This window comes from Gordionus sp. m RMFG-2023, chromosome 3 (assembly GCF_954871325.1).
Source record: "Gordionus sp. m RMFG-2023 chromosome 3, tfGorSpeb1-WG-v2, whole genome shotgun sequence".
NCBI classification, from domain to species: domain Eukaryota; kingdom Metazoa; phylum Nematomorpha; class Gordioida; order Chordodea; family Parachordodidae; genus Gordionus; species Gordionus sp. m RMFG-2023.
The window spans coordinates 8563651-8588446 of NC_088777.1; the positions used below are offsets into that span (position 1 = coordinate 8563651).

At 31.3% G+C, this 24796-nt stretch overlaps 1 protein-coding gene across 2 annotated transcripts in view; it reads right to left on the reverse strand.

Moving 5' to 3' along the window:
- Window positions 1–409: 409 nt before the first annotated feature.
- LOC135926493 (uncharacterized) overlaps window positions 410–24796 on the reverse strand; it is a 50031-nt gene continuing 25644 nt past the window's right edge. Inside the window, exons 20-29 of one of the 2 annotated variants that reach the window (XM_065462382.1) lie at window positions 23996–24733; window positions 22874–23167; window positions 22092–22289; window positions 21059–21707; window positions 17277–17382; window positions 16554–16739; window positions 3116–3250; window positions 2727–2852; window positions 1771–1919; window positions 410–1389 (exon numbers count right to left, since the gene is read on the reverse strand). In XM_065462382.1, coding sequence (XP_065318454.1) covers window positions 645–1389; window positions 1771–1919; window positions 2727–2852; window positions 3116–3250; window positions 16554–16739; window positions 17277–17382; window positions 21059–21707; window positions 22092–22289; window positions 22874–23167; window positions 23996–24733 — 3326 coding nt within the window. In that variant the 3' untranslated portion in view covers window positions 410–644. Of the gene's footprint in view, window positions 1390–1770; window positions 1920–2726; window positions 2853–3115; window positions 3251–16553; window positions 16740–17276; window positions 17383–21058; window positions 21708–22091; window positions 22290–22873; window positions 23168–23995; window positions 24734–24796 lie in introns of those variants that run through there. The other variant, XM_065462383.1, reaches the window with a different exon arrangement.

Consider the following 24796-nt stretch of genomic DNA (forward strand, 5'->3'; position numbering starts at 1 on the left):
TTATAGTAAAAATATTTATCTAATTCCAAAGGAATTTAATCAACTTAATAAATTTTAAAAAAATCAAACACATTGTCAACTTGCAGTAGTTGATTAGAATGGAAGATATATTTAAAAAATAATTATTAAATGTTAAAACACATGTCATAATACAAATGTGACACAAACAAGTTTTCCATTTTATTAATTAATTCCAAAAGTCACCTCGTAACGATTCATTCTTAGAAAATTTGAGCAAATATAAAATAAAAAAAAATCTATAAATGCAGTGCAGTTTATATGTATAATATTTTGAATATAAATTTTAAAAAATAATCTAAAAAGCAAATAAATAATTTTTTTCATGAGGCTGAGATTCGATAATCAACGTAGATTTGATATACTAATTTTTAAAAATGTATATAATTTTTATAAAAAATTATTTAAACGCGTATATAAAATTTCGCTTCAATCATAATTTTTAAAATATCGTATAATAAATAAGACTCACGCAAAAATGCAAAAGTTTCAATTCAAAAATATTTCTTTTTTTTTCGCGAAACTAAAATAATATGTACATACTATTATTTATCATCTTATTAATATCTAACATCAATAATAAAATGCAATAAACATAAAATGGTAAAAATAAATTACTTAGAAAATTATAAGATAACATGATTATCATGACTGTCGACGACGACTTCAATCAATCCAATATCTTTCGAATAAATAACATTCTCTCCCATAATATCTTCTATAACATCCAAATCCTGTCGCCTTAAATGCGTGTCTGAAGTGATAAAGTTATGGTCCGTTTTGTCGAAATTATTGACTAATTTGCCCAAGTTTTCACCTGTGTGGTGAAGTTGTTCTTCTTTGGGAGAATCTTTATAACGATTCGCGGTACATGTTTGAGGCGTGGACAGGTAGTTGTTAGCTTCGCCGCCATCTTCAATAAAACTGACGTCGGTAATGTTAACACTAGGTGTGTCATCTTGTTGGCCGTCACTCATTTTGACGTTACCCTGAACGTTTTCTTTATCGCTATGACAATTATCGTATGTATTAGTCCTATTACGATGAATTCCCTTTTTTGGGAGAGATAATCGAAATGATTTGGGAGTGCGAAGCGAATTTCCGGCATAAAACGTCTCCACAAAAGATTTTTTGTCGTCGTTGATATTTTTATCATCCGAAATTATGGGCAAAGCGAGATATTTTTGCAAATATCTCCCCAGGCACCTATACAAAAAGGCGTATTGATGCTCGTTTTGAATCATACCGGGCCGGAAGCGTCTCATTTCCTTGACGGATTCGAATATATCGATCTTGTTACAATCGGAATGAGATATCAATTGAATCATACGATCCAAGCAGATGAAAGCCCCGCTTCTACCCACTCCGGCACTATAGAAAGAGAAATGAAGAAAAAAAAACATATATGACTATATAATTTTAATATAAAGTGACTTTGTGAGGACGATTATGTTGAGGGAAAAGAAGGTTTACTCGGCATTTTATCTTTTCGTATTTATCAAGTTAGCCTTAAACTCCTCATAAATATATAATAAATTAAAAAATCAGTTAATATTGTGGGCTCAGACAATTTTAGAATGTAATTTGAACAAACTATATAAGCAGGTACCATGATATTGTATATCCTCATAAAGATGAGTTTCTCTGTTAAGTACCTATAAGGTTTTGCAATCTTTATCATCACAATATATAAGCTAGTGGTTGGAGATTCTCATTTCTTTAAAAAAAATTTTAAAAATATTTTATTAAAACCTGCAATGAACAGTAATCGGTCTTTTTCCGTATGGTATTTGACGGCGAAAACTAAGAATAAAATCTAAGACAGTGTCTGGGTCTTGAGGAATCCCAAAATCTGGCCAAGCTTTATAATAGAAATGTTTTACCAGTCTGAATTGCGAACCCTTCAATTTTGTATTTAAAAAAAAAAGGATTTTATATAGAAAAAATATATTTTATTCGTCATATATCTTCTAAAACTTCTTTAAAACGCCCGGAACAGAATATATGGAGTTGAGAAACAATAGATTTTGAATTTTAAACACAAAACAAAGATTATAACAAAAAAACTTAACCTTTTTTAATTTAATTAAAAAGAGGAAGTTAGTTCACAACGTCCTGCAAAACCGGCCCAAATTTTTTAAGATAGTTTTTTAAACTATAAATTTTTGGGTACGGTTTTTTTTGTAGGAGATACAGTTACAAGAATACCAAAATAAATCTAGATTATTTAGATAATATAATTATTTTAATTTTTTAAATCCAAAAATAGTACATGCAAAAAAATATTTCTTCAGGACTTTTCTATTTTTTGCCATAATTTACAGCCGGAAACGATCATTACAGCCTCGGGTTTTTACTTATTAGATAATATAGCCATACTTTGAAAAGGGTATATAAAATTAACTCGCGTCTACGCGTAGAGGATTTTCTTTGGCACGCGTCTATAGAATGAGGTACAGCACCAATTCATATTTAAATACATACCCTATCTGTCTTTTCCAGGAACCCCCAACAAAAAATTCAACAGATTTGAAACTAATAAATATCAAAAAAAAATATGAGACTGAGGAACCAGAGATAGCTTAATGCGGAAATCTTTAAATGTACAACTCAGGATTAGGAAAGAGAGAGAGAGTAAAAAAATAAATCATTTATATACAACCAAATTTAATGGATAAGGTAAAATTTAAGAAATCGTTCTATCTTACCAAAGTTATTTTGATATCAGTCTCGATCCAATGTTCGAAATGAATTTCATTTGAGATATCGACAAGTATATCGCCATACAACTTTTCTTCGCTATCACTAGTAGGCCAATACCTTACGCATTTGTCCTAAATCACAAATTTAATAAATATATATTTTTTTAAAATCTTCAGTTAAACTCGTTTGAATTCCGAAACAAAAAATCAACAGAATTGATCAAATAATTACTGTATGAGTGTTCCGATATTTTAATAAATAAAATCTATACCTCTAAAAAAAGAAACCAATAAATCTCTAACAAATCATCATCCTTTAAATAATGTCTGCGCAAGAATTATAGAATCCTACTCAAAAATTCAATTTTTTGGGGAAAAAATTTAATAAATCTCACCTTTCCGGATTCGTTGAAGCGAGTCAACATGAGTATCACGCGACAATTCTGTTCCCAAATCATTCGCCAAAAGTCGACTATAGTTCGGATGAGTGGGCCCTGAGTAGCGATATACTCTTGCTTCGAATTGAGACCCTTTTAGAATTTATAGTAATGTATATATCTTGTAAATGATATTTATATCCGAATTTTCGCATTTATTCATGCATTATACACAATACATTTTTTTTTTAAAAAAAAAACAGATCTTAATAGATCAGAAAATGGTCCTTTCAGAAGGTCCGTGAAGTTGGCCGAACAATTGAAGCACTAACGATGAATCATATGTCATTTTTTAGTGCTTGTTAGTGCTTCAATCCGTATAGTAGCTGAATTTAATGAAAAAAAGTTATAAGCAAAAATAAAAATTTGTGCCAACTTCACGCTTAAAAGTCGATTGGAAGCACTAACGATGAAACTAATATCATTCTTTAGTGCTTCGTTAGTAGAGGTTAGTGCTTCAATCAGTTCCGAAGCCGAATTTAAGAATAAAAAGTTATTAGCAATATAAAAACTATGACGTCACGATTTAGGCGTGAAGTTGGCCAAACTTTTGGAAGCACTAACGATGAAATTTATATCATTCTTTAGTGCTTCGTTAGTAGAGGTTAGTGCTTCAATCAGTTCCGTAGCCGAATTTAAGAATAAAAAGTTATTCACGAAAAAAACAAAAATAAACAAATAATGGCGACGTGCCAAAACAAAAACTAGAGTAGTACTAAACATCCGGTTTTCGCTATTATTTAGTGCTTATTTAGTATATTTAAATTCCGTAATTTATTTTATTAACCGTCATATGAAAAAATTGTAACACGCTAAATAAATTTTTAGAGGTCAAATTTCGGCTAGAAAATTATGAAAGCACTAACGATGAAACATATATCAATTTTTAGTGCTTGTTAGTGCTTCAATCCGTATAGTAGCCGAATTAAAGAAAAAAAAGTTATAAGCAGAAATAAAAATTTGTGCCAACTTCACGCTTAAAAGTCGATTGGAAGCACTAACGATGAAACTAATATCATTCTTTAGTGCTTCGTTAGTAGAGGTTAGTGTTTCAATCTATTTTGTAGCCGAATTTATGAATAAAAAGTTATTCACGAAAAAAACAAAAATAAACAAATATTGGCGACGTGCCAAAACAAAAACTATAGGTGTACTAAACATCCGGTTTTCGCCATTATTTAGTGCTTAATTAATGTATTTATATTCCATTATTAATTTACTTAACCGCCTTATAAAAAAAGTTATAAGGTAAATAAAAACTATGACGTCACGATTTAGGCGTGAAGTTGGCCGAACTTTTGGAAGCACTAACGATGAAACTTATATCATTCTTTAGTGCTTCGTTAGTAGAGGTTAGTGCTTCAATCAGTTCCGTAGCCGAATTTAAGAATAAAGTTATTCACGAAATAAACAAATAATGGCGACGTGCCAAAACAAACACAAACACTATAGGAGTTCTAAACATCCGGTTTTGGCCATTATTTAGTGCTTAATTAGTATTTTTAAATTCTGTAATTTATTTTGTTAACCGTCATATGAAAAAATTGTAACACGCAAAAGAAATTTTTAGAGGTCAAATTTCGGCTAGAAAATTATGAAAGCACTAACGATGAAACATATATCATTCTTTAGTGCTTCGTTAGTAGAGGTTAGTGCTTCAATCAGTTTTGTAGCTGAATTTAAGAATAAAAAGTTATTTGCGAAAAAAAAAATAATGGCGACGTGCCAAAACAAATAATGGCGACGTGCCAAAACAAAAACTATGATAGTACTAAACATCCGGTTTTCGCCATTATTTAGTGCTTAATTAGTATATTTATTATCCGTAATTTATTTTGTTAACCGTTATGAAAAAATTGTAACAAGCTTAAATAATTTTTAGAGGTCAAATTTCGGCTAGAAAATTATGAAATTTTTTAAATTTAGAAAATATAAATTTAAAATTTTTTTTTCTTCAAATATAGTTGAATATTTTATTTTGTGTATATAATAATCTATAATGACAAGTAAAAACACAATACATATAATAATAATTATAACATACATAATGTTAATTTTGTGAGAAAATATTATATTTTAAAATTGTATTCTCGTTTTAGTTTTGAGTATGAGTGTTCGGAAATTGGCATCTTTTATTTTTATATAAATAGAGAAAAGATAAAAATATATTTAAATTAATCCCGACAACCAAGTTCCAAAAAATCATGCATATGATTATAAAAGTTTGTAAAATTGTACGTATGTACCGATTTAATATCGAAGCAGTGGCGTATCAAGGATTTTCCTGTAGGGGGAGGGGGAATTTTTTCCTAATCTCCCTTAGCTGTACCTAGGCCAGCTTTCCCCCGGCCTTAGGCCGGGTCATATGTTTTAGCTATTTTATTAAATGATTTATAATTGTTTTACCTTTTTATTTATAATTTAAAGCCAAGATATAATAATGTGCTGTAACCATCTTGATGGATGATGCTAAGGTGAATTTATAAATTGCTTCAGTTTGTAATGCCAACTAAATTCAATTTTAAGGTTGGGATGGTAAGGTGGATTTATAATTGGGGAGATGTTACTTCTGATGTGTATAAAAAAAGATGGAGTTGCTTGATTAAGGTTATTTCAATTGGTCATTGATATAATAGATGAATAGTCAAATAGGTTTTGTTAGTTGGTATTATCTATTTAGTCTGTTGTTTTCTACTTAGAGAATATGAGGTCACATTATATTGGTAATTATAATTTGATTTTTAACTTTCATGAAAAATTTGCCAATTCTTCCAGAATATTTTGTTTTAATTGGTCAAGATGATTATACAGGAGAATAGAAATTAATACTTATTTTTAAAGCCATTTATGAACTGTTCATGAATATGGTAATTTTTCTGTTATATTGCTGGATTCAATTTTATGAGGTTGGGTGACATAATGATGATGTTAAGGTGAATTTGTGGTTGCTGTAGAAGATGTTACTTTATATCTCTATTGTTTCTCTTTAAAAAGAGTGTCAAATGTCATAAATGCTTGAAGATATAATAATGTGCTGTAACCATCTTGATGGATGATGCTAAGGTAAATTTATAAATTGCTTCAATTTGCAATGCCAACTAAATTCAATTTTAAGGTTGGGATGTTAAGGTGGATTTATAATTGGGGAGATGTTACTTTTTACTATATTAGGATTTCTTTAATTTTTGAATATCACTTACACTTTATTCTACTGCAGAATGTATGACTTATAAAGTAATGAAAAATTATAGTCAATTTAATATTAATAAAATAGTTTCTTGACTTTATAACGACTTTTGTTTTAAACTTTACATAGAAATGAATCAATAATATTCTTTGTTTTTTCGATTTTCAAAACCGTTAGGTGTTCTAAACGGTTAATCTTATTTTGAGGTAACAGAGGTAATTTATATATTTTTTCTTTGAGTAACGGTTAAATTTTTTTATGACATTTGACACTCTTTTTAAAGAGAAACAATAGAGATATAAAGTAACATCTTCTACAGCAACCACAAATTCACCTTAACATCATCATTATGTCACCCAACCTCATAAAATTGAATCCAGCAATATAACAGAATGTTGTAAAGGAAAACTAATTGGAATCTTAACAACAATTATGTACCAACAATAAATCCGGTCTATTTTCTCTATTAAATCAAACATGTCTATTCTTCAAGAGGATTCAATTCCAAAGAAAGGGATAATTTAACTTCAAACATTAATATTCAAAAGTCTTCTCAATCCACCCAATTTAGACTCAAGGATTGCCTCCCTTTTTTTTCACCAGAAGTTATCTTACTTTCTTCTTTTTTTTCAATACTTATTTTTAAAACTTATTAAACAACTTGTTTTTAAAAATAACTTTTAATCTTCAATTAGTTCAACACTTATAATATATCAATAAATTTACATATAGACTTTTTAATATTTAACATTATAACCAATTTAACACTTATTTTATACATTCACGAATTTCCATATTGATTCATCTTATAACATTTAAATATTCAATAAATTCACATATTTTTTTAAACAACATTTAGCTTTCAATTAATTTAACACTTATATATATATTTATTCTTTCTTTCATTCACAACTATAATCACATATTCTCTTTTTACATGCACATTTTTTCTTTGTACACATTTATTCCTCACAATTGAACCAAATTAATTTTTTTTTTCTTTTTACTTTTTCATTTATATACTCTTCAAGACTCAAATTCTCTCACATTCCTTTTTATATCCCCATTAATACAAAATAATATTTCTTCTCCCTTTCATAAACATACCCAAAATAATTTTTTTTTCTCCCCTTTTATATATTGTTTCTTTTTAACAACATTCAACATTTCAACTAATTTAACATTTACATATATATATATATTTTTATTCTTTCATAATCACAACTCTCTTTTTACATGCATAATATTTTTTTTTTTATTTGTACACATTTATTCCTCACAATTGAGCCAAATCTTTTCTTTTTTTTACTTTCTTATATATATATTCTTCAGGACTCAAATTATCTTACGTTCTTTGTAATATCCCCATAAATACAACATAATTTTTCTTTTCCATTTCATAAACATACCCTAAATAATTATCTTTTTTTCTCCCTTTTATATATGTTCCTCAGTCTTTCAATCTTTTATTTACTTTAACCATTACATTTATTAAAACAAATAACCAACCTCTATCAAACACCAACCAACCCCAACAACCTTTATGCCCATTCTTTCCTCTCATATTTAATAACCTTATTTTTACAACATCATTATTCTCTGCAGATTATTTCTTCCTAGTCTCTGTCACATCGCCATTCTCAACACAATTATTCACAACCTTTCTTTATCCACACAATGGAACGCTGCCCCACGTGTTCCAAAAACATAAAAATCACCAAATCCGGCCTTTTCACCAAGCACAAATCCAAAGGCAGTGCTTGTCCTGAGCCTGGAAAGCGTCCTTCCCCTCCTTTCCAAAATCCCCTCTCCATTTTTTCTACTCACAGTTATACTTCCACCTCATCCAATAACGCCCACATACCAACCACATCAGACACATTCATTTCCCTCCCACCTACCACTCACGTCGACATCATTAACTTTCTAAAATCCGACAAACCTCCCATTATTTCTAGAATTCCCAAAGGCTCTAGAATACAAGTAGCCAAAGCTCTCTCTACCTGTCTTCATTCACTATTAAATAACTTTTCCTCTCTAGATCATTGGCTCAAACTTTTTTCATTTTCTTTCACGACTCTCCAACCTCCCAATCCTGAGATTCACAAATCTTTAACCCAACAAATTAAAGACGCAACCATACACCCCCTCACCCTCACATCCACTTTTTCTCCTCATAATTCTAAAAAACTTTCCAGCCTCCAATTAAAGGCTAAGATAATTTCTAACAAAATAAACAATCTAAACATCAAATCTGCTCTCCGCTTACTAGCATCTGACGACTCAATTGCAACCAGTAATGAGGAGAGCTACAACAAACTTAAACTTAAGCACCCTCCTGGAGGTGACCTCATACCTCTCCTCCGCCCAACATATTTCCCACTAATTTCACCCCCGTCGAGGTGCGCAAAAATATCCTATCCTTTCATCACGACTCCTCGCCCAGGTATGATGGGCTTCGCCCCATCTTCCTCCAGGACCTTACATCCCCCCTCATAGTCAGCCAGGTCCCTATTTTACAGAATCTAACAACATTCTGCAACAAAATTGCACATGGACCTGTTCCCGAATCCATCAGGCCACTCCTGTTCGGCGCTAAATTAATCGCACTCGAAAAGCCGAACAAGGACATCCGGCCGATAGCGATCGGGACCGTATTCCGTCGCCTCGTTGCTAAACTCATAGCTTCCAAAATTAAGGACAACGCAGCCTTAATTTTAGCACCCCATCAACTCGGTATTGGCATCCAGGGAGGTTGCGAAATAGCCACACACGCTACTCGCATCCATCTCCAAACCAACCCTAGTGACGAAATCCTCGTCAAAATTGATTTTTCTAACGCCTTCAACTCCATTCGCCGTTCCCACTTTCTTCCACAAATATACCACTCATTTCCCACCTTCTCCCAATTTTTCCACTCCTGCTATTCCAAGCCATCTCATCTCCAATTCAACAACTACTTACTTTCATCATCTGAAGGGATCCAGCAAGGCGATCCTCTAGGCTCGATACTTTTCTGCATTGGAATCAACGAAATGGTCAAAAACATTTCTACCAACTGCAATCTTCCACTCCACACTTGGTACATCAACGACGGAATGTTCTGCGGCTCCCCTCACGAGGTCGCCAAGGCCCTCGCCATCATTAATACACATTCCGCCGCAATTGGACTTTCACTTAATGAACAAAAAACCGAGATCTGTCCACTTCATTGTTCCATCCCACCCATAACTTCCTTACAACCGAGCTATCATCCCTCACTCATCTCGGCTCACCTGTCGGTGGCTTGCAATCCATTAATCACTTCTTCTCTAACGCATCATCTAGCTTACTTCATTTCAAAAACATCTCTAAATTTCTCCCTCGCCATCAAGCATTTTTTCTCCTCAAAAACTTTTACTACATTCCTAAAATTCTTTACGCTCTTCGATCCACCTCAATCTTTAAATTTGCCGACTCACTAAAATCATTTGAAACTTCCGTCAAATCTCTTGCCGCAGAGATCCTTAATCTTCGCTTCAACCATAATTCATGGCTACAAGCATCACTTCCATGCAAGCTCGGGGGCATCGGCTTACGCTCACCTTTAACTCTTTCCATCAGTGGATTCGTCGCCTCCCGCCATCTCATCTGACTCACACATTAGCCAGCTTTCTCACTTTCCTGACCCATTATTAGCTGAAGCCCAGACCATTTGGGACAATTCCGTTGTCCCAAACACTCCTCGACCCTCCTCCTGTTTACAGAGAGACTGGGATACTCCACTCAACGAAGGCTCCGTCGCTTACCTAAAATCGAGCCTTCATGACGACGATCTCACAGTCTTTCACCAATTAAACCAAGGATCGGGTTACGAGTTTCTGGAAACTATACCCTCCAACAACCTCGACTTATTGCTGACCGCTGACGAGCTAAGATTTGCCATTGGATTACGGCTCAATTGCGAAATTGTTCTACCATACCAATGCAAACACTGCGAAACCAGCGTCGATCGCAAGGGCAGACATTGCCTCCATTGCCGCTTTTGCCGAGGCCGTTTTCCACGGCATACCAATTGCAATGACATCATATTGCGCGCTCTCAAATCCGCAGGCATTCCATCAAGACTTGAACCGACCGGCATTTTTAGATCCGACGGAAAACGTCCTGATGGAATGTCCTTGATTCCTTGGTCAAGGGGCCAGCTGCTAGTCTGGACTTCACCTGCATAGACCCAAATGCACCATCCAACCACAACGTCGATGCCCTCGCTCTAGCAGAAACTCGTAAAACTATCAAATATAGTTCCATAGACCCCTCTTTCTTATTCATACCTATCGCCTGCTCTACTCTTACCACCTTCGGTAGCAAAGCTCTAAGTTTTTTTAAAGAATTAGGCAAACGGATTCGGGAAAAAACCGATCAGCCTAAAGAGTCCCTTTTCTTACGACAAAGACTTGCTACCGCCATCATTCGCTCTAACTACCTAAGTTTCATCTCTTCCATTGAATAATCTCCTATGTCTATGCTCTCTCTCTCCCTTCTCTTTCCTAGTTTCCATTCTTTTATCCCTTACCCTCTTTCGCAAATTATATTTTTATATTTTTTTTACCTTTATTAATTTTACCATATAAAAAAATTTATTATTTACTATAAACTTTTGATAACATATTATATCAGCAACTATTGAAATAAAGAGAGAATTTACCCGTCAAAAAAAAAAATTAAGTTATTATTGTTAGATGAGAGTTTTTAATACCGACCTTATTTACCCCATTAACTAATCACATTCACTCCCCATATTTATTACACTTTTGATATAGATTTCGTATTTCAATTTTTTTAGAAAATTCACGAAATAAAAAAAAGAACACAAATAAATATTCTTAAATATAATTTAAATGGTATTTAGAATTTTCATTTTATTACTAAAATAATTAACCACACATGTGATTAATTAATCTAATCTATTATAAATATTTTATAATTTTTTTTACTGCCATTAAAATAATTTAAAAAAAATTTGTATTCTGAAATGTAACAAGTAAATTTATAAAATTTTGTTAATTATTATATAATGTTTTTTATTCATTTAATGACCATCAAGCCAATCGGCATTTAATAAAGAAATGATTTAAAATAATCTTCCATAATTTTTATATATTTAGGACGGTAGGGAAGGTAACATCTTGCAAATAACGGGGATAAATAAATGGTGGGGAATCAGGGATAGCAATATCTTAAAAAATGATTAGGAAAAAAAAATACAAGGTTTACCTCGAGAAATAATTGTTAGAGAAATATTTTAAATTTTAATATGTAGCTTAATAATAGTTCTTTAATATGACATACAAAGTAAAAATCGAAATCCCCGCAAATTCTTAATGTTTTATCAAATAAATATGATATAAATTGAGAACTGCTTATTGATATTGGGCAAGATTTGATCACACGCTTATTCCTTTTATTTTATTAATAATTTTTTTTTAATTAACATTTTTAATTTATTATAATCGACAATTCCAAAAATATTTTCAATATACAAACATGAAATTAATAATAACAAGGTTTAAAAAAAATCATAATCATTACTTCTAATCCTTTCCCAAAGGATGATCGGAATTTTTATTTTCATCATCGCTCTGCCCTAGCATGAGCTCTTCCATTCTTTGGACTTCCGATGATGTCCTTGAATGAGCTTGCTGTCTTATCCCACTTGTCGAGGCTTTATCACCTGTTTCCGACAAAGGAATCCTGATTGTGTTAGCCACCGACTCTTTTGGTAATCCCGCGAGGGCATTATCGGTTCTCCTAAATCTTCTTCTTGGCAAAGATGCATTTTCTCGACAATTGAATATTTTATGTCCCAGACGACCACACAAGAAGCACGTTGGAAGAGTACGTTCTTGTTGCCTAAATACCGCATTTCGTTCTAAATGAATACCTCCGGTACGAATAAACGGGGCACTGTAGAGTCGGGACACATTAGGTACATTTCGACTAGTGATAATCGGTTGAATAATAGGTATGTTAGGAATCTCTTGCTGTGACATCCACATTTCTAACCAGGAGTCTGCTAGTGGGTTACCTAGATTCGACTGGTTTACCTACATCGAGGCATAAAATATTACTATAAAAATGTTTCCCGCTATTAGATATTTTTTCACGATCCCCCCCCCCCCTTTAAAAAATCAAAATCTACTCTTAATAAAGTAGATTTATCCATCTTTCATTTTATACAAAACAATCGACTTTTAAGCGTGAAGTTAGCACAAATTTTTATTTTTGCTTATAACTTTTTTTACTTAAATTCGGCTACTATACGGATTGAAGCACTAACAAGCACTAACGAAGCACTAAAAAATGACATATGATTCATCGTTAGTGCTTCCAATTGTTCGGCCAACTAAGAGTAATTTGTGTGAAAAGAATTGATTTTTTTTGTATAAAATGAAAGATGGATAAATCTACTTTATTAAGAGTAGATTTTGATTTTTTAAAGGGGGGGGGGGGATCGTGAAAAAATATCTAATAGCGGGAAACATTTTTATAGTAATATTTTATGCCTCGATGTAGGTAAACCAGTCGAATCTAGGTAACCCACTAGCAGACTCCTGGTTAGAAATGTGGATGTCACAGCAAGAGATTCCTAACATACCTATTGTTCAACCAATTATCACTAGTCGAAATGTACCTAATGTGTCCCGACTCTACAGTGCCCCGTTTATTCGTACCGGAGGTATTCATTTAGAACGAAATGCGGTATTTAGGCAACAAGAACGTACTCTTCCAACGTGCTTCTTGTGTGGTCGTCTGGGACATAAAATATTCAATTGTCGAGAAAATGCATCTTTGCCAAGAAGAAGATTTAGAAGAACCGATAATGCCCTCGCGGGATTACCAAAAGAGTCGGTGGCTAACACAATCAGGATTCCTTTGTCGGAAACAGGTGATAAAGCCTCGACAAGTGGGATAAGACAGCAAGCTCATTCAAGGACATCATCGGAAGTCCAAAGAATGGAAGAGCTCATGCTAGGGCAGAGCGATGATGAAAATAAAAATTCCAATCATCCTTTGGGAAAGGATTAGAAGTAATGATTATGATTTTTTTTAAACCTTGTTATTATTAATTTCATGTTTGTATATTGAAAATATTTTTGGAATTGTCGATTATAATAAATTAAAAATGTTAATTAAAAAAAAATTATTAATAAAATAAAAGGAATAAGCGTGTGATCAAATCTTGCCCAATATCAATAAGCAGTTCTCAATTTATATCATATTTATTTGATAAAACATTAAGAATTTGCGGGGATTTCGATTTTTACTTTGTATGTCATATTAAAGAACTATTATTAAGCTACATATTAAAATTTAAAATATTTCTCTAACAATTATTTCTCGAGGTAAACCTTGTATTTTTTTTTCCTAATCATTTTTTAAGATATTGCTATCCCTGATTCCCCACCATTTATTTATCCCCGTTATTTGCAAGATGTTACCTTCCCTACCGTCCTAAATATATAAAAATTATGGAAGATTATTTTAAATCATTTCTTTATTAAATGCCGATTGGCTTGATGGTCATTAAATGAATAAAAAACATTATATAATAATTAACAAAATTTTATAAATTTACTTGTTACATTTCAGAATACAAATTTTTTTAAAATTATTTTAATGGCAGTAAAAAAAATTATAAAATAGTTATAATAGATTAGATTAATTAATCACATGTGTGGTTAATTATTTTAGTAATAAAATGAAAATTCTAAATACCATTTAAATTATATTTAAGAATATTTATTTGTGTTCTTTTTTTTATTTCGTGAATTTTCTAAAAAAATTGAAATACGAAATCTATATCAAAAGTGTAATAAATATGGGGAGTGATTGTGATTAGTTAATGGGGTAAATAATGTCGGTATTAAAAACTCTCATCTAACAATAATAACTTAATTTGGCTTTAAATTATAAATAAAAAGGTAAAACAATTATAAATCATTTAATAAAATAGCTAAAACATATGACCCGGCCGAAGGCCGGGTGAAAGCTGGCCTAGGTACAGCTAAGGGAGATTAGGAAAAAATTCTCCCTCCCCCTACAGGAAATACCTTGATACGCCATTGCTTCGATATTAAATCGGTACATACGTACAATTTTACAAACTTTTATAATCATATGCATGATTTTTTGGAACTTGGTTGTCGGGATTAATTTAAATATATTTTTATCTTTTCTCTATTTATATAAAAATAAAAGATGCCAATTTCCGAACACTCATACTCAAAACTAAAACGAAAATACAATTTTAAAATATAATATTTTCTCACAAAATTAACATTATGTATGTTATAATTATTATTATATGTATTGTGTTTTTACTTGTCATTATAGATTATTATATACACAAAATAAAATATTCAACTATATTTGAAGAAAAAAAAATTTTAAATTTATATTTTCTAAATTTAAAAAAAAAAAATTTTATTAATTGGTTTGGGATTTGTAAACTAAATTTTTTTATTGGGTTGTTGCTATTAAGTATTGATATGGCACTGCTGAATCAGGGTAACTGAATTCCTGCTGAATCAGGGTAACTGAATTCCTGCATATATTATGAATAATGAGATCTAAATGTAACTGAAATTTTTGGTAAAAATATTAAAATTTTTTCGAATAAAATAAAAATTTGTAAAAGGAAAAATTTGTATTTTGTTTATTTTGATAATAACTATATTCTTAAATTCGGCTACAAAACTGATTGAAGCACTAACCTTTACTAACGAAGCATTAAAGAATGATATAAGTTTCATCGTTAGTGCTTTCATAATTTTCTAGCCGAAATTTGACCTCTAAAAATTATTTTAGCGTGTTACAATTTTTTCATAACGGTTAACAAAATAAATTACGGATAATAAATATACTAATTAAGCACTAAATAATGGCGAAAACCGGATGTTTATTACTATCATAGTTTTTGTTTTGGCACGTCGCCATTATTTGTTTTTTTAGCAAATAAATTTTTATTCTTAAATTCGGCTTCGGAACTGATTGAAGCACTAACCTCTACTAACGAAGCACTAAAGAATGATATAAGTTTCATCGTTAGTGCTTCCAAAAGTTCGGCCAACTTCACGCCTAAATCGTGACGTCATAGTTTTTATTTTGCTAATAACTTTTTATTCTTAAATTCGGCTACGGAACTGATTGAAGCACTAACCTCTACTAACGAAGCACTAAAGAATGATATAAGTTTCATCGTTAGTGCTTTCATAATTTTCCAGCCGAAATTTGACCTCTAAAAATTTCTTTAGCGTGTTACAATTTTTTCATATGACGGTTAACAAAATAAATTACGGAATTTAAATACACTAATTAAGCACTAAATAATGGCGAAAACCGGATATTTAGTACTACTCTAGTTTTTGTATTGGCACGTCGCCATTATTTGTTTATTTTTGTTTTTTTCGTAAATAACTTTTTATTCTTAAATTCGGCTATGGAACTGATTGAAGCACTAACCTCTACTAACGAAGCACTAAAGAATGATATAAGTTTCATCGTTAGTGCTTTCAAAAGTTCGGCCAACTTCACGCTTAAATCGTGATGTCATAATTTTTATTTACCTTATAACTTTTTTTTATAAGGCTAAAGTAAATTAATAATGGAATTTAAATACATTAATTAAGCACTAAATAATGGCGAAAACCGGATGTTTAGTACTCCTATAGTTTTTGTTTTGGCACGTCGCCAATATTTGTTTATTTTTGTTTTTTTCGTGAATAACTTTTTTTCATAAATTCGGCTACATGAAGCACTAACCTCTACTAACGAAGCACTAAAGAATGATAAGTTTCATCGTTAGTGCTTCCAATCGACTTTTAAGCGTGAAGTTGGCACAAATTTTTATTTTTGCTTATAACTTTTTTCCCTTAAATTCGGCTACTATACGGATTGAAGCACTAACAAGCACTAACGAAGCACTAAAAAATGACATATGATTCATCGTTAGTGCTTCCAATTGTTCGGCCAACTCCACGGACCTCCTTTCAGAATATGTTGCGCTTAAAATGCGATATATAGTGGGAGAAAAATTATTACTTTAAAAGGCACATATTACTATAACGAATTCCTGAAAAAGACTAGCTTATACGGGCTGGAACACATTTTAATCGTTAAAAAAAATATATATGTAAACGGAAAAAAAGAAAGAAGTTGATTTGATACCGGAATGTAATTGGAGTTGATATAATCGGAATCTTGACCTGTATCGGTGCTTTGTTTGAGCATGAGCGGAAGCAACTTGACGCGGGAATGGTCGTAAGGAAGTATGTTGGTGAACCTATTTTTGTTGGCGTTACATTTCAGGCTCGCGGCTATACAACTTTGGCCTTTTCCCACGTATCTCAACTCCTTAAAATTAAAAAAAATTTTTTGTGTGAATAAAATATACGATCATAATGTGTATTCAGTTTAAGTTAGTTACAGGGGATTCTCATTCTCATTCGCTAAAGCTAAATAAATAAATACTATGTCAAACTTCCTTAGAAAATTATGGTGTTCTTACATAAAAATTAATCTGAAGAGGAATGTATTCAAAAAATTGAGTGGCAAAATAAATTTTTATGGGTATTATTACAAAAAAAAATTGAAGGTTGGGGGGGGGATATAAAAATTTTGCTTTCCTTACAGAGGGCGACACTGCCAAACAACTTGCAAAAATTATTTTATATGTCTGCCCAATAAACCTCATGCGGCGATTCAGGCCACGCCGAACTCTTCGGCTGATCCCCGCAATACCTATTTGGTATGGCGGAAACGTAAATAAATTAAATTACCTCCTCCAAATTGAGACTCAAAATTAATAAATAATTATTGCAAATATAACAACTTCAATAATATCATTAGCGCGCAAAAATTATTATTGATTAAAAATATATAATACGAAACCTCGAATTCTTCAGCAAAACCGATATCTCCATCGGCAGAGAGTTCTTTTATTTTGGCCATAAAATCCTGGATTTTTATAGGTTCGTGTGTTGGCGATTGTCCGTTGCTAATAATAATTTTAAAAAAATATACATTATTGATTAATTATTATTAGTAATATAACCAAACGATTTTTTTTCAAAATTCAATGGAAAGAATTGATTTATAAAAAGTATGATATTAAATGGGCTTCGCAAAAGTACCCCGCTGACGTCCTCACTGCTTACGACAAAAAAGGAAAAATGTATTACTTTTATTAACGTAGTTAAACTGGTCAACTGAGTTGACTTAACCGAAACTCGAGTCAAGTTCGGCTACTATATTTTTTTTGCATTACAAGGAAAAGACATGTAAGAAAGTTTCAACTACTATATTTTGGACGATGTGGTAATGGAAAGAAATTCTAAGAACTCTAGGGCCTTTTACTCTAGAAATAAAATTTTTAAAAAAATTAAACGATTTTGTTTTGGCTTTATTTCTCTATTTTAATTCAAAATTGCCAGTATTTTTAAATAATACTTTTTCTCAGGATAAGAAAATCAGTATTTTATTAATTTTACCAGTATAAATATTAATATGTCAGTATAAGATTTTCAGTAAATATCAGAATTTTTATAGATTAACCAATAAATATATTTTTTAGCACTATTTAAATTGATTTGTCAGTGAACATATTTATTTTTTTCTTCATTATTTTAATTATATTCCTAGAAATATAAGATCATTATTTCAGTCATGCAAACAATTATTATCATGCTGAAAACAATAATAATCAATAATCATTGTTAATATCATAATAAAATATTGTTAAATTCCCCCTTTAAAAAAATGCTGATTTTATCTTTATCATTTTTAAAATAATTCTCAAAAGTTTTCGCATAAAAACCATAAGGTCCTCATCTTCATAAAATTCAAAATTCATGTCCTGTCGATTGCGCTAAGTTTTAATGGCCGAATATATTGCTAATATATAATATAGCGTTGTTAAACGGCTCGATTTCAACTGATTTTTAAAAACGGCTAACTCAAAATATTGCCTATGCCTCAAGATTTTGATAATAGATGCTCAAACGTGCCATCTACGAACAAAATTTTAAAACTCGAATGATAATTTTCTGTGTAAAATATTGAGTTAGCCGTTTTTAAAAATAAGCTCAAAACGAGTCGTTTTAACAATACCATGCTAAAATAACATAATTAACATTTCAGACGTACGCAGGAGTTCGTTGTGTGGAGAGGGTGGGGAGATTAAATTTATTTATAAAAATTATTCTAGGGGTCATTTAAGAATATTTTAAGCTTTATGTATTTGTCAAGATTAGTGACAAGTGTTGTTAATCGATTTGAGCCGATTTTTAAAATGGCTAACTCAATATTTTATCAAAAAAAATATAACGCATGCCAGGAGATTTTGCTCATATATGGAGCAAAGGATTGAGCATCTATTAGTGAAATCTCAAGGCTTAGGCAATATTTTCATGGCTAAAAATCTTGGGTTAGCCGTTTTTAAAAATCGAGCCATTTAACATCAACTACTAGTGACGTTAAAATATTGAAAATATCTAATAAACAAATTCAAATTAATTATAAAGTATTAAATGAATCGGCATAATAATCATAAAATTAATGTCTCGATAAAGAACTTTGTAAAAAAGTATTAAATTTTTTAGGCATATAAAATTTGATTTATATATTTTAAATTATATTTAAAAAAAAAATATTCTTAAGAATGATTGTATTTATATAAATTTCCAAAATATTCATCAAAAAAAAATACGGTGTATCTAAAAATTGCAAAAAATATATTTAAGAAGCATATTTATAAATTTATAATTTCAATATTCTTGGAATGAGCTAATTTTTCAGTAATTCCATCAGTACTTTGTGTTAACTAATTATGCATATTAAAAAGGGCTAACACACATCCAACTTATTTCTAGAGGTCTGTATTACTTATGAAGATTTTGCTCATAGATGACACAAAGGTTTGGACATCTATTAGCGAAATCTCGAGAATTAGACAATATTTGGTTCTTATAAATAGACTCAAATCGAACCATTTAATAAAGTAATATCTAAGGTATGTTTTAATTCTTGTTAAAGAAGGAAATATTCTTTCATTGGTAGAAAGTTATAAATTAATTTTTATGCATTAGGAAAATAGTCTTAGATATGTTATAAATTATCCAAAGCATTTATAGCATTTTTTGGAATATTTTTATCAACCATATTTAACCTTTTATACCATAGTTTGCAATAAGCTAGTAAAGCATCAGGGGATACTTTAACATCCCTCACAATAAAAATATACCATATATTTAATTTTTTTCTCTAACAAAGTTTGAAATAAGGATTCTGCGGTATTAATATTTTCAGATTTGTAAGTGTTGTCTGATTAATTAAGAACCTTTCATTCATTTTAGTTATAAAAATATCAATGAGAGGAAGAGATTTATTCTATGGCATTCTTCAACTGATCCTATAAATAGTGGAACGATGAGATTGCCTTGTTGCGAGTCGAGATAGATGAATATTCTTTTCATAGAGCTCTGCTTGACTCATCAACGACATTATAAAAATCGCCATCTACATTTGCCCTAATTTCCTTAAGTTACAATATAATGTTTTCAGCTATTCTCATAATTTCAATCACATCGATTTCATTTTTTTGAAATATTTTACTTAAGTTTTGCAGTGAAAAAGTTTCGAATGATTTGAGAAATTTTAAAATGATAGATAAATATAATGCCAAGGGAAAATTCGAAATCGATATTAATTCAAAGAATTAATTAGTAATTATTTATGCTGTGAATTTGATAAATAAATATAAATTGGAATATATATGCAATAAGAGGTAGTAATCAGTAATATTTTTGAAAGATATTTTAGCTAGAGATCTGCAAAGTTAGGCCCGACCCGCCAAGCTCGGGCCTAATTTTATTTAAAATAATCGGGTTCGGGCCGGGCCTAATATTTTTTTATAAAAATTCGGGCCGGGTTGGGTCGGATCTTGAAATTTTTTTTAAATATATCTAAATTTATCAATTTTATATTGAATTTTTTATGTAAAATAAAAATATTTTATTTTATTTATTGAAACTAAACGACATATAACATATGTCTTTTATTTTGAGTAATTACAAAAATTAATTTATATATTTAAATAAATTAGAACCGGGCCGGGCCGATAAAAAATTCGGGTTCGGGCCGGGCCGACAAAACTTTTATAAAAAAAATTTCGGGCCGGGCCGGGCTTGAAAAATTAGGCCAGATGCTGGTCACTAATTTTAACCGCTATCTAGATTTTTTGGCTTTGGGATGGGATTTGCCCCCCCCCCCGCTGCGTTTGCGCTTGACAAGATTATAATAGTCATAATAATATTAATACATATGAGTTATTGACAAGTAATCAGGCTTGGACATAGCTTCAAATAAATTTTACAAGAGTTTGGTGATAGAACAATATAAGAATCAAGCTCGAAAGCTAGGGTAATAAAAAATTTGTGAGATTTAAGAAATATATATATAGAGCAGAATAAAAATTGCTGAGTAAGTGTTAACAAAATGGACTTACAATTTTTTTTAAAGATGTTTTATCAAAAGAAGAAAAAAATATTAAGTAAGTCATTCCTTTTCTAGTATAAATGTTTCAAATTTTTATGATATTTCCTCATATCAAGCTCATTTCACTCCCTTAAAATCTTTTTACGGGGAAAAATAACTCAAAAGCAAATTGTATTTACAAAAAGTAGCTTTCAGCAGATTCGAAGCACAGAGTCGTGGGCGCTACAGAACACACAGGTTTGGCCCACATATGGTTTCCCGTTGTACCTCGATCATCCACATCCTCGTTATCGAGTCGGCTCTCACCGCAGAAATTATGGCTCTCCGAGGAAAAAGAGGTGTTGGTTCCTAGGTTAGAAAAGCCGACCCCATTATTTTTACGATCGTTGGCGAGGACTTTTGTTCGCCGGTTCATAGAGGTAGTTAACGATAAAAAACGATTTTTTATTTTAGCCAAGCATTTATTTCCGCTCCCTCCGCCCACTTCTTTATTATCATTAATGCAACACCTATTTCCGGAAATATTATCATTGGCGTGAGGAACCCTTCCGTTATTTGAATAAGGGGAAGTTAAATCGTCGAAGCCGCTACCGTTTTGCGCGTCAAATTCGAAGGAAGGGTTTTCGATATGATAGGAAATCCTTTCTTGTCGGCTGTTTCTGTTCAAGAAAGAACGTCGGACCGAATTCATATTTTGGCTGAGAAAGTTGTTGAGCCCGTTTTTACATTGAGCCGTAGAGCGAAAAGGTTCACCATCTTTCCCGTTTAAAAAGCAGCTGTTATTCTTGTTCTTGGAGTTAGAGATAAAATTCGTTTTGAAACTTAGTTCTGATTTTTTTTTTTAATATTAAATAAGTAAAATAAAATTAACGAAAATATGATTTTTTTTTTTAACTCCCCTATCAAAATTTGATTTACTTTTCATAAGCAATAATGTATTACTTACGAAAATTAGATGTAACATAAAATTGGAAATTGAAATAGTTGTAGCGCCCTTCCCATTAATAGGGATGAGTCACTTAGTTTAATTTAAAGCAACTCTAAGGAGGGTACATTCAAAGTTAAAAAAATTTTCAAGAAAAAATGTTTCTCTATTAATTTTTATTAAAATAAAATTTTGACAAAAGAAAAAGAGAGAAAAAAGATAAGTGATAACAACGAATAAATAGATAATACACAAAAAAAATAAAGAGAAAATTAAAAGTATGAAACCATTGATATCCCATTTTTTGAGAGCGATATAAGTCAGACCAACTGATATTAGAATCAAAATACCGGCGATCGTGCTAACGATAACAGTGATAGTTATCGATTGGCGGGCATTGACTTGATTGACAGGAGAAGAATACTTGACAGCTGAGAGAAGCAATTCTTGCTTTTTGATTTCTGAGGCTTTTTTAGTAGGGATATCTGGTGGTGAGCACATGGTAAAATTTATTAAAGTCTTTGAATTACATATATATATATATTATATAATAAGAAAAATAATTAATGATAAAGTTGGCGAAAATTTTAGGGTAAAGATATATAACTCAAAGCAAACAACGCCCCACTATACAATAACACCTCTCTCCAATTATATAATGATAACTATTTCTAGATTTTGATCGTCATAAAGGAAATAGCTTGGACTAATTTATGGTTTTTTTTCCTTTATAATTTCTATTTTGCAAGCTTGAGTCTAAAAATCTGTATCAAAATATTTAATGGATCCGAGTTATCACGCTTAAAGCGCTAAATATCCTAATTTTACAATCTATATTTTTTTTATTAGGCTGAAAAAGAAATATTATAAAGCGGGTTAAACTACAATGCATATGAGAGACCTGAAGGGCGAGCAGCGCAAATGGTACCTCTCTGATGTATATATAAAAAATTCTCTTTAAAAAATAGATATTATACAAAAAATTTAAATAACAAACGGAATAATTTATAAGAGCTCAAATTTGATTTTTAAAAAAAATGTTTAAAAATGGTTTAATGTGTAATTTTACCTCGAGGAGTAAATAAAATTGGGTCAGAATAGACGGTATCGGTATATAGATCAGGAGTGGTAAAAGCTCTAAGCTTGAATCGGTATTCGAAAACTAATTCATCGTCGCTATCAACATCGTGGTTATCGGGAATCATGTAAGGCGGTAACCCGTCACAATCGAATTCATTATCGAATTTTTCGTGCGAAGTGACGTCACTGTCACGAGACCTTGATAGCGTATTAAGTTTCCGATAATCGGTATGGTTTGTAGCTAATATGGAATACGAGGACGAATTGCATCGACTATACGGTCCTATATTACAAAATGAACGGGTTTTTGTTTGAAAATATAATCGTGAATATTGATTGGCCTCATAAAGCAAAGAACGAACTAAAATAGGTAGCCTAGCCGTTCCACTAGGTTCCAATTTTTTATAATCGGTTTCCGATACTTATTAATTCAAATATTTTTTTATTCTAAACGTTCCGAGAAAGCTATTTCATGAGAACCCGGAAGCTTCCAGAAGGTACTCTTTAAAAAAAAAATCATTTCTAGTTCAATTCCCCCGTTTTTCTAAAATATGACACTCTTTGGTTCTTAAAACTTTCAGCGTCCCTGAATACATCAAGGAATAACGTAAGACATCATATAAACTTTATATAAAATAATTTAATTTTCCCGATTTTTCTAATAAAAGAAGAATAAAAAGTTTAAACGTATTAACATTATCTGTCCAATGGAACAGGTAAGGCGTGTAATACGTAAACTTTTTATTTATTTTTTGAGTTTGGGCGTGCGCTCAGAATATTTTCTTAAAAGTCAAATCGCTTGATGAGATGAAAGGAACAAATTTATACATCTTTTTTCATAATGACAGTTACGACGACATTAATAAGTAACGTAACGGCGTTTACTTATTTTAAAAGCAACGTAACTACATTACTTATTTTAAAAGTAACGTGAGACCAAAATGTAATGACGTTACTATTTGAGTAACGACAAAAGCTCTACCTTATTTTATTCTTTCATTAGTTAAGATGACCATTTCTACATTTTTTTTATTGAACAAAAAAGTGCACAGAGTTAAAATATAAATTTATGTTTTATTATTTATTTATTATTATAATAAAAAGGTCTCACCTATAACGTAAAAGATCCAAATAGTCTCGGCCGACTTAAATGAATAATATGGTTCATCTCTCGAGATAACCTTTGGCGAAACTTTATCGTAAGATTTGATGACGGAAGATAAACTTATTATTTTGCGTTTAGTTCGATCTTTGAACCCATAAATCCTACCATTGTTTTTCAAATACCTCGTCAAATCGCCGATAGAGTTCAGCCTATACTCGAATCCAGAAGAGGTGGTCACATTTGAATCGTTAATTTGAGACGGAAAACTTTGAAAGCGAAGCAAGACAGCTATATCGATGATAGGACCGTGGATCTGAGAAAACCCGTGGGGCTTAAGCAAAGGGTGCTTGAAGGCAATCAGAAAGGTAGGTCCGCGAGACATGTCTTTCCAAGAGGATGTCAAGTCGTTACCGTGCACTCCACTTTTGGAACAAACTTCGCTGATATTCACAAAATCGAACGCGATAAGGTAAGCCAATAAACCGAGTGGCGTCAAATCTTTTTTAGAATTTTTAGGGGGAGTATCGAGGGATTCCCGAATTCCGCGTTGGTTTAGAGTATTATTATTTTGGAATCCAATTTCATTGGACAAAGGGGTGGTGATGATCGAATAATTATTCATATTATCCCCGCAAAAATGATTGTTGATTGAAAGGCCGATATGTTTGATATCAAATATTTCGGCCAAATGACGTATTGATTTTATAACGATGGGAGACGCATCGGATTGGGGGATTGGAGGTGCTAATATTAAAATACGATATAAATTTAAACCACCCAATTTTTTTCTAAGAAAAAAAAAATAGA